Source organism: Diabrotica undecimpunctata, chromosome 7 (assembly GCF_040954645.1).
Source record: "Diabrotica undecimpunctata isolate CICGRU chromosome 7, icDiaUnde3, whole genome shotgun sequence".
NCBI lineage: Eukaryota > Metazoa > Arthropoda > Insecta > Coleoptera > Chrysomelidae > Diabrotica > Diabrotica undecimpunctata.
In genome coordinates, this window is record NC_092809.1 from 159,040,120 (window position 1) to 159,058,317 (window position 18,198).

General features: G+C 36.0%; 2 protein-coding genes across 2 annotated transcripts in view; one reads left to right on the forward strand and one right to left on the reverse strand.

Annotated features, from left to right (window-relative positions):
* LOC140446088 (glutamate receptor 1-like) overlaps positions 1 to 18,198 on the reverse strand; it is a 114,101-nt gene that overhangs the window by 34,656 nt on the left and 61,247 nt on the right. Inside the window, exons 12-13 of the mRNA XM_072538617.1 lie at positions 16,113 to 16,357; positions 14,623 to 14,728 (exon numbers count right to left, since the gene is read on the reverse strand). Coding sequence (XP_072394718.1) covers positions 14,623 to 14,728; positions 16,113 to 16,357 — 351 coding nt within the window. The remainder of the gene's footprint in view (positions 1 to 14,622; positions 14,729 to 16,112; positions 16,358 to 18,198) is intronic.
* On the forward strand, positions 1,154 to 11,040 carry LOC140446089 (uncharacterized). The gene is made up of 3 exons (XM_072538618.1): positions 1,154 to 1,648; positions 6,442 to 6,623; positions 10,531 to 11,040. Exons 1-3 carry the CDS (start codon positions 1,325 to 1,327, stop codon positions 10,844 to 10,846), a joined length of 822 nt encoding a protein of 273 aa, XP_072394719.1. The 5' UTR covers positions 1,154 to 1,324; the 3' UTR covers positions 10,847 to 11,040.

Consider the following 18,198-nt stretch of genomic DNA (forward strand, 5'->3'; position numbering starts at 1 on the left):
TTATACTATCCACCCTACCTTGCCACAAGATGTTGACTATATTTTCAAATATGCAATGCCAAAGAAGTTAACAGCCACAATTACACGACTGAAAACTAATCACGGTGCATTCCCAGCTCACTTGGCTAAGTTAAATATTATCCCTTCTGGGGTGTGCTCATGCGATAATATATCACAATGTGACATCAACCATATTCTTTTTAAGTGCGATAAACATAGGTATGAAACAGATCAGCTGTATTCAAAACTATCAGAACTTAAAATTCAGACTCCCATAAACATCACCCATTTACTCTCCTTAGATAGTAGAGAAGTATACGAACTAATATGTAACTTTTTATTTAAAGTTGGTTACACTATTTAAAATCTAATATCTTACATTACAATTCTGTGGCTAAAGGACTAGTTTCCAAGCCAACTCACCAAACACACACACACACACTAAAAACGGATACCAAACGGGGAAAAAACAACTTAAAATAATCTGCTATGTAGACGACGCAATACTACTCTCTCAAAGTGAAGATAATGTAAAAGACAAAATGCATGGTTACAACAGCAAATTTACTGAGACATAAATTGTAGCTGAAGGGTCAGATAATAGAACAAGTGATAGAGTTTAAATATCTAGGCATCACATTATCTATAAAGATCAGGTGAACAGAGCACACAGAGCCGCAGGCTGCCTGAATGAAACAATATGGAGAAATAAAAATATCGGGAAAGAAACAAAAGGCAGAATTTACAAAACAGTCATCAGACCAATTATGACATACGCGGCAGAAACTAGACCTCTCACAGAGCGGACAAAAAGGATGTGAGAAACAGCAGAGATAAAAACACTTATTGTAAGACACTATGGGACAGAGCTAGAAGTGCAGATATACGACGTATGCAAGGTGGAGAACATCAAGAACTGGGTAAGCAATATAAGAGTAGAATGGAACGATCATATAAGCCGAATGACAACAAATAAAGTAGTGAACACGGCAAGAGAGGGGTCCCAATAGAAAGACGATTAGTAGGAAGACAACGAAAACCATGAAACGACAACTTACTGTAGGCACATTGAAAAACAGACAGAGTCATATCTATATAAAAAAAAGAAGAAGATGTTTTTAATATATTTTTCCATATAATCACAGAATACATCACTTTAATAATTTTGACGTTATTTCAAATTATAATTTAAGGAAAAATTAAATTCGAATATTTCCAATTCGTGTTAAAATACTTAACGAATTTAATAGTAAATATAACTTATGTGTAAAAACACGGTATTTGCAAAAGTTACATAATATATTTATAGTATCCAACACACAGAATGAGCAGAAAATATCGTATAGAAGAAGAAAAAGCTAAGCAACTTCAGGAAGAAATTCTAGAAGATGAAGACAAACTTAAACAACAAAAGGAGAAACTATTTGGTCCCCTTGTATGGTGCAAATTATCTTCAGGAATTAAAATTATAGATTTACAGCCTATTAACTACGATCAAGCTGCAAATATTATTCTGGATTATTTTGTGAACGAAGATGTTATTTTCCGAAATGCAACTCGTTTCTCTGATGACTTAGATTCGGTTGCTTCCTTTAGGGATAAGTTAATTGTATCAATGATGGATAGAAGCTCTATTATAGCAGTTACGGTATAACCATTATTTGTTTTATCTAAAATAAAAAAATTTCCTACTAGTTTTAACAATTAAAATTTTCTATATTTTTACAAGTTAAATTATACCGCTTTATATTGTGAGCTTGCATGGAGACCATCATATCGCAAACATTGTCAAATATTAAAGATTTACATGGGTAAGCAATCGACCATAAATTTTTACAGGTTATTAGTTATGATTAATGCCTTAAGTTTGTTAAAACTTTAAATTTTTTTTTAATATTCGTCCCAAGTCTGTGGCCCAAATATTTTTTATCATTGTCATAGATATCCTATATAGTCTTATACATACTTAGATTTGATTAAGAATGCATGCGACAGTGTCAAAAGAACAGTTTGTTTTGGTATAACCATAAAGGTCTGATATAAAGAGTTATTCTTGCGTAAATAACAGCTCAATGGAAAGTCCTTAAAATTACCTAGCGATATTTAGACGTCAGACGATATTTGCTTGACACAAAAAATTTGGTAGAAAAAACTGAAGGTTCTAAAGAATCGCAGTCTGAAGAGGACAAAACATTTCAAAATACATTTATAGAAGCTCACTACTTGGAGGAGAATCATATAATTAACGATGACATTTTAAAAGTCGCATACAATTATAAGGTGAAAGAAAAAATTCATCGGGAAGCTTTAAAGCATGTTGCTAGTTTTGTTGCATACAAATTCAAGCATAAATATAGTTTAGGAAAACCTATAAAAACCTATGAGACACATATGGAACCAGATTGTCTACAGACAGTCTCCAGAGGTTTTCTTTTGTACAATATTATTAATATGGAAAGCTACATTAAAAATGGAATCAATATTTTGTACAATCCATGGAAGCTCTTTATTTAAAAAAATAAAACCATTCAACAGCTGACACAGAAAAGTGTGACTCAGCTTGAGAATACCAGAATATCATTTGAGGTACTCCTATGTCTCAGTAAAACACAAACATATATAAGATTAAGAGAAATGAACAGAAATATTGGTTTCAGTAACTATCAAAGAAAACTTGACAAAATATGTTAAAGCTTGTTAACTTTAAGAAATAAATTTTAATAATGTAGTGTAAAATATTCAATAAATTTTTATTATGATTTACTATGAAAAACAACGTGCTCGAAATATTACCGATGAAAAAAACGCGTTTGCGAAACTTTATACCGATGACTTTCTACCTCTTTTATGTGATTCGCGAACTTGCCATACGAAAATGCAATACTTTAACTGGTATTACACTACGCTTGATAGAACTATGGACAGACAAAAACAGAAATAGCGACGACGCAACGTTACCTAAAAGCGTTAGCTATGTCTCTGATGATACCATATCTCTCAGGATAAAGAGGAGAAATGAAAAGTTTTCCATCTGATATTTAAAACTTTCTTTCTAAATATAGAATATCTCAGCCACAGATTGATAAAGAGCCATCAGCAAAAATAACAAAAAGGTGTCGTGTCGCTATCGATTAACTATTGTTAACGAAGCCTATTATAACACTGAGCTGACTCCTTCTTTTTTCCGCAATCCTCCTCCTCTATATTTTCTCCTTCGTGAGGATGTAGTGGCGTCATGTAATTTGTTTGACTATTTCTGTCCAATTATCTCTCTCCTGTACGTGTTGTTTTGGTTCAGAGAATGAGTAACCTGTCGTGTCCTTTATTTGGTCTAACCATCGTACTGGAGATCTTCCTCTGGATCTTTTACCCGTTAAGTTACCATCAACTATCATTCGTTCCATACTTTCTATCTATCTATCTATCTATCTGTAGCTCAAAATCTATTCATGTGTTGAATATAGGCCTCTCCCATTTATTTCCATTTGTCTCTGTCATCTATTTGTCTTTTTCACATTGGACCTGCGCTTTGCTCAATGTCATCTTTCCATCTCATTTGCGGTCGACCTCTTGACCTTTTTGCAGTATATGGTCTCCAGCGGATAATTTCTTTATTCCATCTTTCATCCTAATATCTTTCATTATGCCCAGCCCATTTCCATTTTAATTTCAATGCAGGTTCGACAGCGTTTGTTGTTTCGGTTTTGCATCTTATCCACTCGTTCCCCTTTTTATCTTTCAACGATATTCCCATTTGTCTTTCCATAGCTCTTTGAGTTTTCTTTATTCTATCTAAGTTGCTCTTGGTACACGTCCACGTCTGGGCCCCATATGTCAGAACAGGTAGGACGCATGCATTAAATACCTTCGTTCTTAATTTTAAAGGTATTTTTTGGTTTTTGATAGTATATGAGAGTTTTCTGAATGCAGCCCATCCCATTATTATTCTTCTGGTTAGGCATCGTGCCCAACCCGTTCATAATTTGCTCCAGTTCTTCTGGTGATGACGCCAGTATAACAGTGTCATCAGCATAACGTAGGTTTTTGATTTTTCTTTTTCCTGTCGTTGCTCCACCTTGCCATTTCTCAAAAACTTGACGCATAATTTTAACTATATATAATATATATTGAATATTTTCCGAAATACTTCATCCCTATTAGCGCACGCCCTACCAATGTACATTTTGGTATGTGCTTCATAGGATATAATTTTCCCAGTAATGTTGTGTTCAGATCCAGGTGTTTTCCGGTTGTGGACGGTGGTTTTTAGCATTTTGGCGGCATCTCTAGGCAGAAGTATTTTTTTAGCATTCTCACACTAGTCCAGAGTCAACCTCAAGGCCTCTAAGAGCCTCCATTATCACTTGACTATCTATCCATTTATTGATCAGCTTCAGTTTTGGGACAAAAAAAACATCATAAAAAATTAACGGAAAATATGTAACATGTTTTTTGTGGTCATTTAATTCGTCATTTAATTTATAATTTTCCTTAATACTAATTCGGTTAGGCTAAGGCTAAGTTCGGTTTACAAAGAGTAATGATGATGATAATAATCGGTTTTAAAAGATAATTTTTTATATTTGGGTACATTAAACATTAGCAATGGCGTGGAAAGAATACGCAGAAAGACTTTTTAATGACGAAAGACCAACACAACCAACGCGCAAACTTCCTTCCGAAAACTTATCAGGGCCATCAATAGTGCGAAGTGAAATTGAATATGCAGTTAGAACCACAAAGATGCATAAAGCAACAGGTCCAGATGAAATTAATATAGAAGCAATAAAACTACTAGACGAGGAGAATATCGAAATCTTGGTAAAGCTGTTCAATACAATTTATGATACTGGTTACATTCCGCGAGAATGGCTGCAGTCATCCTTTGTGATGATCCCAAAAACAGCTAATGCCATAAAATGCAATGAACACCGCTTAATCAGTTTAATGAGTCACTTGCTGAAACTCTTCCTTAGGATATTACACTCAAGAATGTACAAGATACTAGAAGAACTTAGCGGGTCAACATAATTCGGTTTTAAGGGAGGACTAGGAACAAGAGAGGCAATTTTATGTTTGAACACTTTAATACAAAACTGTTTAGATCAACGAAAATATGTCTACCTCACCTTCATCGACTACGAGAAGGCATTTGACAATGTTAAACATGATATCATGATGGAACTACTACATAGGGCCAACATTGACCAGAAGGAGATCAGAATTATTCAGAATCTATACTGGAACCAAATGGCAAAAGTTGAGGATTGATCAAGACCAATATACGGATGAATTTGAAATCCGGAAAGGTGTCCGCCAAGGCTGCATACTCTCTCCGATGCTTTTTAATTTATATGTTGAAAATATATTTGCGGAAGCATTAGAAGACACGGAATTAGGCATTAAGGTGAACGGATTACCAATTAGCAACCTACGCTATGCGGACGACACAGTGATTATAACTGATAAATTGGCACCATAAATACCTTGGCACCACAATCAATGACCAATCGGATCCACAACAAGAGATAAAAACCCGAATACAAATGGCAAGACAAGCTTTTGTGAAATTCAGACCGCTCCTATGTAATCAAAACCTACATTTCGAAATACGCTACAGAATGGTCAAGTGCTACATATGGTCCATCTTGCTTTATGGCATGGAAACGCGGAGTTTGAAAAAAATCATCTATCAACAAACTTGAAGGATTTGAAATGTGGTCATTAAGAAGAATGATGCGCATACCTTGGGTGGATAGAGTTCGAAACGATGACGTCCTTAAGAGAGCCGGCGTGGAAAGAGAACTCTTTAAATTAATTAAAAAACGCAAGATTGGTTACCTTGGGCACATATTGAGAGGAGCAAAATATGAAATACCACAGTTAATCCTACAAGGGAAGAGCGAAGGTAGGAGAGGAGCCGGCCGCAAACAATTATCCTGGTTAAGAAATATTAAAGAATGGACAGGAATACACAATACAGGCGAGCTGTGTCACGCCGCCAAGAACAGAATGCTAGTAATGAGATAGTCGCCTACGCACTTTGGTGTATGGCATGTTAAGAAGAAGAAGACATTAAACATTTACCCGCGAATAAATATCTAAGTTAGAGCATTGTATATTTTGTATTGCGCTCTTGATGAATAAGATAGTCAGTCTTTTCCTTATCGTTTCTTTTAGTGCTCAATTAAATATTAATCTTAAGTGAGATAGTACACACTAAATCTAGGTATCTAATATTTTAATTATGACTCTTCGAAATCAGATTGTGGTTATATATTTTTTGTTATTGTTGTCCCGTCCTCCTTCTCCCTTTTTATGATATATCCAAAACTAAATCAAATAAGAATAAGTACATAATATAAAGATTTTCAAAAGTCGATCCTTACAGTTTAATTTGAGGTATGTTAGTTGTAATTAAGACTAATATTTTAATTTTAGGAAGATGATGAAATTGCTGGTATTTTGATACTTAAAGCTGTTAAAAAGTCAGATTTTGGAAGAGTTTTTAGCAGAGTGACAATTACTCAGGGCAAACCATATACTAGCATTACAAAATTCATGAATAAAATCAACAGAAAAGTTGATGTTTATAAAAAATTTAATTGTGATATTTATCTAAGGTATATATGTGGTTCTTAACTTTTATATTATTTTGTTAAATTTAAAATATTAAGCAAAACTTGGTCTGAAGTAATTGCTTTAGACAATATGAACGTTTGTGCTGGAAATCTCAAAATGTTCCCTTCAGGTACCATTTAAGCTGGGATCCCAGAAAAGGACGGTGATGCTGCAATCAATTCTGTCCATAGTGTTATACGGGGCCCCAGTGTGGCACGAGGTCCTTCGAATGACAAAGTACAAAGACATGCTTATTAGGGCTCAGAGAAATCCTCTGATCAGGGTGTGCAGCGCGTACAGAACCGCATCAACCATTGCCTTACAGGTGGTGGCTGGTTCTGTACCGGTGCACATTCTGGCCGAAGACAGAGTCCGAATGTACTAAAGGGGCAATGGGGTAATAGGTTTAGGACCACAGGAAAGGACGGGAAGTCTACAGACGTGGCAGAGGGAATGGACAACCGAAGTCGGGAAGGCGGCCTGGACGAGATCTCTGATTCCGGATGTGGTGAGGTGGTATGAATGCCGGCATCGACGCGTCAACTATTACTTCACACAGTTGTTGACGGGACATGGTCGTTTAGGAAATTTACCCACCGTATAGGGAAGACCGTGGACGATCAACGTCCCGAGTGTGGAGTGGTGGATGACACGCAGCATGTTGTGTTCGTGTGCTCTGCATATCATGCGGGGCGTACCGAGCTACAGCTGGGTCTTGGATCCCTTCTAGGCGAGCCTCACGAGTTAATCGATGAAGCTATCGATAGCAAGAGGGACATCGACTTGGTCATTGCTTTTGTCACCAAGACAATCAAACACAAAGAGGAAAAAGAGAGGCGTCTGCAAGCTTGATGACCAATCGTCTTTACTTATTTTTTTAACGTGTTTGTGTCATCTAAGGCAGTCAGCGGGGGAGGACCCTTTACATCCAAACTACGTTAACTGCTCTTATTTTATTTTATTTTTTATTTATTCTGTTTTATCTATTTATTTATTTATTCACCAATTTTATTTATACAACATTTTGCCGTTTTGACTCTAATTTTATTAACTGTGGTGCATGTCTTAAGAGACATTCAGTAGGGGGAGGACTTTTACATCCGAATCAGACTGAGTACCTCTTGTGTTTTTCGTTTTGTTTTGATTTATGTTTTCCGTGTTCTACCCGTGTCCGTCCTGGGGCAGCTAGCGGGGGAGGACCTTTTACATCCGACCTACGCCGATTGCCTCCTTGTTTTAAATCTTGAGTTTTGAATGAATGTGTATTGAATAAATGAATTGATGAAAGTAAGAATGTTTGGGGTTACTCGTAAGTACCAACTGGTTCTGTCTTGCTAGTTCCATCATAAAGGGGGCACCCTGGTCGTCGACCCGGGAATGAGTTGCGCCAGACGGTCGCTTCACCGACCAGTCTGCCGCGAGGCTTTTGCGGGAGGGGAGGCTGGGTGGCCGCCAAACCAATGGAGTGCACGCGAAAAGTGTCAGATGGGAGTTAAGAGTAAGGTCGACGGGTCAGATATGCACGCTAAGTGCGGTTCCAGACCCGTCGGTTGGGGGAAGAGGGAGTGACACACACACACGCAGTGATCAACCCTGCCCCTAGGAACATGTGTATACCAATGTAAGAATGGGATCCACATGTCCGAAGATCAAACTGGTCACACCTCGCTAGTCGAAGTGGTACCTATCTGACCCCCAGGCTTTTCCACCACCCCTCCTCATCGTGTGACTTGCGTGAGGACGCTTATGATCTGAAATTTACTTAAGATGCCCTGGGTAATAGGACATCCTCGGTTTTTAGTGAATGTGGTTATGCCACCTAACTGTAGAGGTAGCCACATCTAGGCTTTTCTCCCTATTTACTTTACTGACTCTATTGATTTTACTCTACTTTACGTCGGGACTTGAGTCCCTAAAAAAAAGAAAAAAGAGCGTGTGTTCCGACCATAAAGCCATCAGCCTGAGCTGATGACTCTATGTCCGGAAAAGAGTGTGTGCTCGGTCGCTCAGCCGCCGATTTGGCAAAATAAATTTTGTTCTCCTCGCCGGCTAAGCACCCGACAGGGGTCCGGCCACCAAGCCCATGTATGCCGCACATGACCCCAGGGCTCGGATTTCGCGAGTAGATCTTTCATTCGATCTGCCTTAAGGGCCTAGTCCGCGGAGCGGTATATAGAAGGCCTGACGGGCCCCTTCTATTGTCACCTCGAGGGAACAAATAAGGGTCTAACCACCTTCTGATATTCCCGGGTGCTCTGTAGAGGGCTTCGGAGTAAACGTCGAGAGCTCCTCTACTTAAGTCCATTTTCGGGTTATGGACTTGGAAAATATTTATCTTCGGTGTCTTGCCTTGAAAAAGGCAAGATATTTCTTACATGACAATTTCTTCGTCGAAATAAAAACACCAAGTTAAATTGAAACAATTCTCAGCCACAGAGTATGAAAAATAAATGCAGGAAGCAGAGCCCCGAGAGCAATAAGCTCTCGGAGAGCCCGTGAGGGACTGATTTGGCTGACCTGAAAATCGCCAATATTTATATGCGCTCCCCGAGCGATAAATAGGGATTTCCAGGTCAAGAGCCAATGGGAAAATTCGAGGCGGGGCGATGCGCATCGAAATGCGTACTAGTCCACAGACTATGGCATTCGATGACACTATATTTGCTATATAAGGTAAATTTACGTTAAACGGTTTAATAAAAAGTATGAATATATCAATATGAATTTACGTTATTTAATCAGAAAACACATTTTTTTTTTTTTTTGTGGACTTCCTTGTGGCTTCGGGACTATAAAATGCCTGGGCAACAATTCTTTCCTTTTTTCCTTAATCCTATTTGTGTGCGTGTATTGGGGTGTGCATTCCCAAGTGTATAATGCTCTCACACACCCCGGTGTATATTGGACTTAATTACCTAAAAACCTAAAAAAGAAAAGCGTACCCTCTCGCCAGAGTTTTTTTGATGTGTTTTCTGATTGACTGCATTTCTTTGTTCGTTCTTCTTGCAACCATTTCATTCTTTATTTATTCGTTCGGGTTCTCCCTATATCGAGCTATCTGTTGTTTTGGTCTTCTGTGTACCGTCCTTGTGTTTTCATTGTAATTAGTCAGCTCTCTTCACATTCTGCTTGGATGGTTTCTTAATCCGTTCAAAATTTCATATGCTCTCTCGTCTAGCGTGCGTAGGATTCTTGTTTGTCCTGAGTCCTGAGTCCTGAGTTTGTCCTGAGAAGAGGGGGTGAGTTTAGTCGGTAGGCGGCCTCGGCACGCGGTGAAGAGTGCCGGACTGAATCCGACACACCTGGGTCACCTTCCCAGAGGTTCTTTTTGAAGATTCTTACCCCACAAAAATAAAGTAGTAAAAAAAAAGGTACCATTTAAGCAAAACACGCCAAGGCCATATTTATAAATTTAGACTTTTTACCAATAGGGAAATATGCGGTAACCAATAAAAATGAATATTTTTTTGCAAGAACTTCATGCATCTTAACCGTAGATAAGTAGAACCAATATCCAAAAGAGCCCAAATATCACACGTTATGTGGGCATTTTAAAACAGCATTAAAACAATATAGCGAGATTATTATATAATGCACAACCGTTGATCTTAGACTACCTTCACGAAATGCATTTTAAAGCGAACCACGATCACATTTGCATTTGGACAAACAGTGAAACAGCTGAAATAAATAGTGTACTCTGGTAAATTTTGAAGCTAATTAGTGGAGCAACTAATCAATCACTGTTTTATTCACTTTCAAAAGAAAACTTACATCATAGTGATTACATAGTTAATATTTCTATACTGACTTCTCCATATCATGTTTAAACTTATAGCTTTCTATACTCCTTGTTAAATATTTTTTTACATCATTAAGCGAAATAAAATATGTATTTTGTTTTTATAGATATTATCTACTCTGTATTAAACCTGAATACAGAGGAAAAGGACTTGGTTTTCGATTAATGTCATCTGGATTAGACGTTGCACGACATCTTAGAATATCAGTGGTGATGGGAATTTTTGATTGTTGGAAACTTCAACAGTATGCAGGAAGACTTGGAATGCAAAGAATTTATGAATATAACTACCGAAAATATCGCGACCAAGAACGGGAACTAGTCTTTTGCGATTTGGGTGCAGGAAATTTTACTTGCTCGTTTATGGCGGGGAAAATACCATCTCAAACAACACCAGAGAATACTAAGAAAGTAGAAAAATAGCACACTAAAGTTAATGTATTTGTATAAATTAATACGTCATTAATCATCAATCTAGAAACAAAATGTTCAATGGATAAACTCGCCATTGTATGTGCAGTTAATTTTAATTAATAAATTATAACAATTCGGTGATTTTATAATCGGATTAAAGTTGTACTAAAATATATTTTAAATTTATAGTCAATAAAAAGTGTTGAAACCAAAGGACTTTTTAAAACATTTCTATCAGATAAAACACGGTGCTTTTCTCTATTTTACTGATCTTAAAATTTCTACTTTTCGGTCCAAGGTCCAAGATATCACAACACGCATAGTCAATATCTATTTGAGTTGCTTTAATAAAGTCCTCGTAGACATACCGTCTCAGGACTTGCAACTTAATGTAGAGTCATATGTCGCCATGTTACCAATCCAACGGTAACTTTACCATCCTATTTGTAAACACGACATAATGTAAACTAAACTTCACATATTAATTTTTAAAGGGTTTTACCCTCATATTTAGTGGCTACATTAATGTAATATATTGACACTGATGATGGAATACTTATTCCGAAAACGTTTTGTCTTTTTAACATAGCCCGAGAGACATGCACAAGGACGTCCACTTGTGCTTCATCGACTTCTCCAAGGCGTTTGACAACGTCAAACATGATAAACTTGCTCAGAAAGATGCATATTGATGGCAAGGATCTGCGCATAATAACCAGTCTCTATTGGAACCAAAGTGCTGAGATAAAGATGGGCAACTTACACAGTGGGAAGATAGATATTAAAAAGGGTGTACAACAGGGATGCGTCCTCTCGCCGCGCTCGCTTCAATATATACCTCTCGCTTCAATATATACTCTGAACAAATCTTCAGAGAAGCACTGGGAGAAGTTTCGGAGGGTATCAAAGTAAACGGAGAGGTAATCAATAATATTAGATATTCTGACGACACAGTTATTATCGCAAATGACTGCAACGAGCTTCAAAGACTCATGCAAAGCATACACACAGCAAGTCAAGAATATGGTTTAGAACTCAATACAACCAAAACTAAATGCATGCTCATCAGCAGAACACAACAATCTCCGATGCAATTGACATTAAACAACCGAAAAATAGAACAAGTGGAGACATACACATACCTTGGAACCACAGTCAACACAAAATGGGACCAGTTAACAGAAATAAGATCACGAATTGAAAAAGCGCGAAACGCGTTCAACAATATGAAAAAGTGGTTCACAAGCAAAATCTCAATGGAACTAAAATTAAGACTGGTCAAGTGTTATGTCTTCCCGGTCTTGTTCTATGGAGCAGAGGCATGGACCACAACGGAAGCCACCCTGAAGAAACTAGAATCCTTTGAGCTGTGGATATATCGCCGTATTCTTCGGATATCCTGGACAGACCACATCACTAACGTGGAAGTAATGCAGAGAATAGGCAAAAGCAAAGAAATAATCTTCACCGTAAAGAAACGGAAGCTTGAGTACTTCGGACATGTCATGAGGCATACTAAGTACCGGCTGCTACAGTTAATAGTCCAAGGAAGAATCGACAGTAGGAGGGGACCGGGAAGAAGACGACACTCATGGATGCATAACCTGCGACAATGGTTCGGACTAACATCGACCGAACTGTTCAGAGGTGCCGTAAATAAAGTCAAAATAGCCTTGTTAATAGCCAACGTCCGAAACGGATAGGGCAAAGGAAGAAGAACATAGCCCGACGGGGTTTTTTATATACCTTTTTATAAAGAATTTTATTGGAAAAATTTTTATATCGTTTTATAATAAAAAACAGAAACATCGCCACTAGGTAACTGCAACACGACGTGTAAGTTGTATACGGCCACAACCAAGACAGCCTCGAGAGCTTCCTTGTCTTTCGTTTTTTTTTTCTTCTTTTAATACTTGTTTTTCTGTAATGTGATCGTTATATTTGTTTTTAAGTTTTTCTTTGTCTTCTAAATTAGAGTTTTCATAAACTACGCAAAGCTCACACCTCCCCTTTTTCGGCACAAAGAAACCCGAGTTAAATTCGCGATTAAATATCCGTAAATACTTTACATAGTTTCCATAATTACAAGGATCTCGTTTGCACTGGTCTACATAATCCCTATGCTCTTTGTGCCCTATGTTCTTTCCTCCGTCAATATATTCGCGTGTAGTTTGTGCCCTCAAGTAATGACTTTATATTTTAGGTATTGATTTTATATGATCCCTAATTCTATTTTTAATAGTTTCGCCAACTATAAAGTCTTGCTTATGCTTCTATGCGTCTTTCTGTTCTGATGGTTATATCGTTAATATCCAAGGTGTTTTTAAACATGGTTTTGCAAACCCTTTATAATACACTTTCAAATACTAAGTAAAAAGCATTATTCTTTTTCCGTGGCTTCTGTGCTTTGACATAACGGTACATAATTTCGATAAGTTTTAAATGTTTATGTAAGAATTTATGCCCCTGCTTTTTCTAAATTTCGCAAAATCCAGTATCTTCCAAACAATTCAAGTCTTGTTTCGTGAGTAAAAAAAGAAATGCATTTTAATCTACAATGTTCTTCACAACCTTCTAATTGTTTTTTTACAAGTAGCTCGTCCAGATTTAGTTTGATAAGCTAATTCTGAATTTTTTAGAAGTTTAACCACATTTTTCTTACACTGTCCTTCAGCACGCTGTTTTTTACTTGTAGTCTTCAATTATTTTGTCTCGAACTCTCCTTGTTGGTGATTTCTGTCATCAGAGTTCTGTGAAGTACAACGACGTTCTTTACGGTTATTTTCACCACTTGACCAGGACGACTAGATTGATGAGGATAAATTGGAACTGAACGATGAAGAAGTGTTCGATGATGATGATAGACGGTTAGTTAGAAAATAATTACATTTTTTTCTTCTTCTTAGGATCACTCTCATAGTTCGAATCTTTAACTGAATCATCTGTTCACTTTTAGTTAAATAGCCTTGATTACTTTCTAGACCCAAATTAAAAGTATTTGCTTTATTATAACAATAAAATACTGAAAATTTTGTTTTCAAAACTTCAAAAAAATTTATTGTAACATTTTATTACTACAGCTGTTTCGACAGAGTGCCTTTCTCACTTGAGAATACTTGAGAAAACTTTTTGTATTGCACTGTGCTAAATATATTTTTGAAATTAATAAAGTACGAATATACATCATAACGCATTACAAGTAAACATTAGTACCAAGTCTTATATGGCTTAAAACTTGTATACTGAATAATGCCTATTTGGTGTCTAAACCATTTTCAAATCAGAATTTATTGTAATTCTGTGATGTATTGTATGAACAGGATTTAAGCATTAATTAAACAACTGCATAAACTGCATAAAAGATCCATTTGAAGTTGCATTATCTTCTTCATTTAAAAAAAAATATTTTGTAGATATTTTCACATCAAATTTTTTTTGAGACATGCGAACAATAAATGCATATTTATGCAAAGTTGCATAATTCTGGTATAAGATTTTTTCCGCTACAAATTAGATATTTTATAAAAAGATTTTTAATTAATTATTAATATTTTAGTAAGCAAAAACATGAAAATAGCAAAGTCTGATATTTTCCTTGCACATATTTTCCCATAAAATACTAACAAATACTACTAACTATTGAAACAAACCTTTTTAAAGCTTTCATTGTGCACACGCTCCATGCTAATTTAGTCGCAGGTAAAAGTGTGACGTTGATAATGCCCAATGTTAACATGATACATAATTTTTTTATTAAAATTAATTGTGTTTGTCTTGTGACTTACTTGTTTATCTCGAAGACATTCGGTCCTATCATACCACCATTTGTTCTTGAGTTTGGTAAGTTCGCCATCTTCTTTCAATGATAGTACTGCTAGATTAACTGCATCCCTGTAAAATAATTATGCCTTAGAATATATTTTAAAGATAAAATCGTATGAAAATAATAATTTTTTAATATATTGGGGTGTAAAGCTAGTTTGCGTCCTTAGTAGAAATAGAACACGTGCAACCTGGGTAACGCTAATGAATTAGCTCATACTAGCAGTCAGATGAGCCTTAGTATATCTTAAGCAAACAACACTTTCATCACCGTATGACGAACAAAATAAAAGGTCCACATAAGGACCTTACAACCAGACCTATCGAACGTATAGTCCGAATATGTCACATGAACGTAAAAGGCATAAGCTATGCTAAAGTTTACTTGCTTTAACTTGCTGTTTACTTGCAGTTTAGTTGCTGAACTAATAAAAAATTACAACGTTACATATATGTCAGACAAAATACATTGAAAATGCTTTGCTAATCTTTACTTCGATTTATAACTATATATTTATAATGTAGTCACAAAAATCAGTATTATTACTTTTTCTAATAATTGCAAATCGCCTGCCACATCTTGGCCAGCCCAATTGATTCAAGCACAACCTTACTCTACTGTATACGTTGGCAATTATAACAGCCACCAAGAACAGTGGAAATATAAAAATAGTAATACAAAGATAACAAACTGTTAACATCGCCTAGTAATAATACAAATAGGGACGAAAATCCTCTTAATCAGTTCTGTTCCACGTCTAAGATGGAATTCTAAAATGGTAAACCAAAATGGTTTTTATATCAACCAGGATAAATGCTTGTGGCGGATGCTACCTAATATTAAGACTTACAAAATAGATTACTGGTGCTCTGTTAAACATGGCCAAGAAAAACATACCAAGATGATATCGCAAAGAATACATTCCTGAATAATCACAAAACGATTAGAAATTATACCAGATATTATTTGAAACTGTCGATCATGAAATAGCGGATGAACTACATACTTCACAGCCTCGATGCCGCTAAAAGCCAAAAGTGGACCTACACGGTGAAAACCCTTATCTTTTAGATATAAGGAAGGCCAACATGGTCAATGGGGAAAGCAGCTATCCTCTCGATGATATGGGGAAAACCAAACCATCGACCACAATTATTAAATTGTCTAAGAAGATAATGGTAGCACTAAAGACTTTCTGCTTCCAACTTCATCAGCGATATAATATATTATAATAAATCACGTAATGCTCATTAAAGTTTAAAATAAACCGCGTCGATTATCAGTAAAATGATAAAATCGACTCGGTTCAACCAGGAAGTCTGTTAAGTAACATATTCCAAATTAAAATTATGGTTTATTCCTATTAAAATAATGTATTAACATTTTTAATAAAGTTTTAATATTTTACTGTTTTTTCTTTTAAACTCAGTGATAAATAGTTATATAATTTACCTTAAAGGTGATCCAAGAGGGGTTGCAATACCAAAACCTTTCGCGTCGAGATTTCTTCCCACTTTCATGGTATCGCATGGTTCCCTTTCGTTAGTGTAGTCATTTTTTGGAGACTCTACCAACAAGGCAAACTTTCCTTTTGAGGTTCTTACTCGTTTAATACCTTCGTCGTATGTTTTAACAAATACGTGTTTTCTGGAATTCATGAATTCCCACATTTTTGAATAAAGTGTTAGTTGTGATCTCTGAAATATAAAAACAAAATTATAGTTCTAAAATAATTGTATAATACACCAAAATAAATTGTAAATAGCTGCTTATAATCTGTCTGTAACAATGATGCCCTTAACCCGGCGTCACCCAGGCGAAAAATGTGTGTATAATACCCCAAGTGGGGTATTATTTAAAATTGATTGGAAAAACTCAACAAACATTTCGAACACGAATTTATTTTTTTAAATATAATCTTATTTGACTATCTAAGTTTTCATAAATAACAGCATTTTTTACCATTGGATTAAGGTTGACCACGTATTAGGTAAAATTTACAAAATAATAAAATTCCTACAAACAAAAAACACTAGATACATAAAAAATTCATACACAAAAAAAAATAATTTAAAATAAGAGATTTTCCAAAAGAGTTTTTTCAAAAGGTTCAAATAAAAATATAAAAAAGCAGGACATTGGATATCCAAGCTTGAAAAAAGTTAGGAGTCCCGGAACTGGATAAAATTCGTCACTTGATGAAGGTGATCTAAACAATAAACATTTTGGCATTGATCGCACGTTTGTTTAGGTTTCCGGTCAGATTTTCTGGAATACTTTTGACACCGTCCACGTCTCGTACGTTGCTTTTTAGGTGGAGCTTGGTCACTTTCTCCCGAAACTTGAACTATTTTGGATCGTAAATGTTTTGTAAGTCGAGGATTACTTTTTTATTCTTCCCTAATTGGCGTAACTAATGCTAATCCCAGATCTTCCAGGAATATGCGACGTTTCTTTGAATAGTCACTTGTGTTTGTTCTGTTAATTACCTGGCTGTTGATTCCAGCTGTGTCCATTAGCGAAAAAAATATTCTTAATGACCACCTTCTACACTTACGAGCTACACTGTAACTTCCTGTCAACTCATCCACCGTATCAACCCCTCCTTTTGTAAAGTTATAGAAACTTGTTATTTCTGGTAAAAGTTTCTCGCCGGTAGATTTATCTATTTCATCATCGTGATGAAGTGATGATAATAAAATCACGTTTTTTCCCTTTTTTGGTACAAAGGATACCATAGTTATATGTTCCTGAAATCCAAATATCGAGGACTGTGGTTGTCTGTTCTTAATCTGTATAAATTCTGGGAATCTCTCGCTTGTTTTTCCTCAGAGTTCCTACTAAAGTTAAACTAACTATATCAATAGGTTTATTGCTTATTCGGTATGGGCCATCTGGCTGGGTTCCTGCATAAATTTCCATATTAAAAACATAAAAAGTACCGGAGTCTACTAGGGTCTGAATTTTCATTCCGTATTTCGCAGGCTTGTTCGGAATATACTGCCGGAATGAGCAAAGCCCACGAAAAGACTCTAACTTCTCGTCAATAGTCAAGTACTGGCCTATTGAGTGTCATCACTATACGAAATATACCGATTCCTGTACCATTTGTCCGCCAAAGGTCTTTTAGATTACGATGGCCATTTTTATATACACCTGCTAGGTAGAAGAGGCCAAATAATGCCTTTATTTTACAATATGGGTCCTGTTAGAATATGCTTTATCTTTGTAAGCTAACGCTTTTTTATCTAGTAATACATTGGTGCAGACCATGATACCTTCAAGCATTTCTTCATAGAAAAAGCAGCCAGCAATCTAAAAGAGTCTTAGCGGTTTTAGCATATGGTTTGGATCCTGAAAAGTTCGAAATTATGTTCCCTGCCCTCGTTCTAACTGCTTTATTAGTATGGTTTTTTCTCCATTTTGTTTTGTAATACCCACCTAAATAACAAGGATATTATTTATATTTTTTTTTTGCTTATTTTCAGATTCCAATACCTCTAGTTTCTCAATTTCTTTATTTTGTTCACCATCAGAC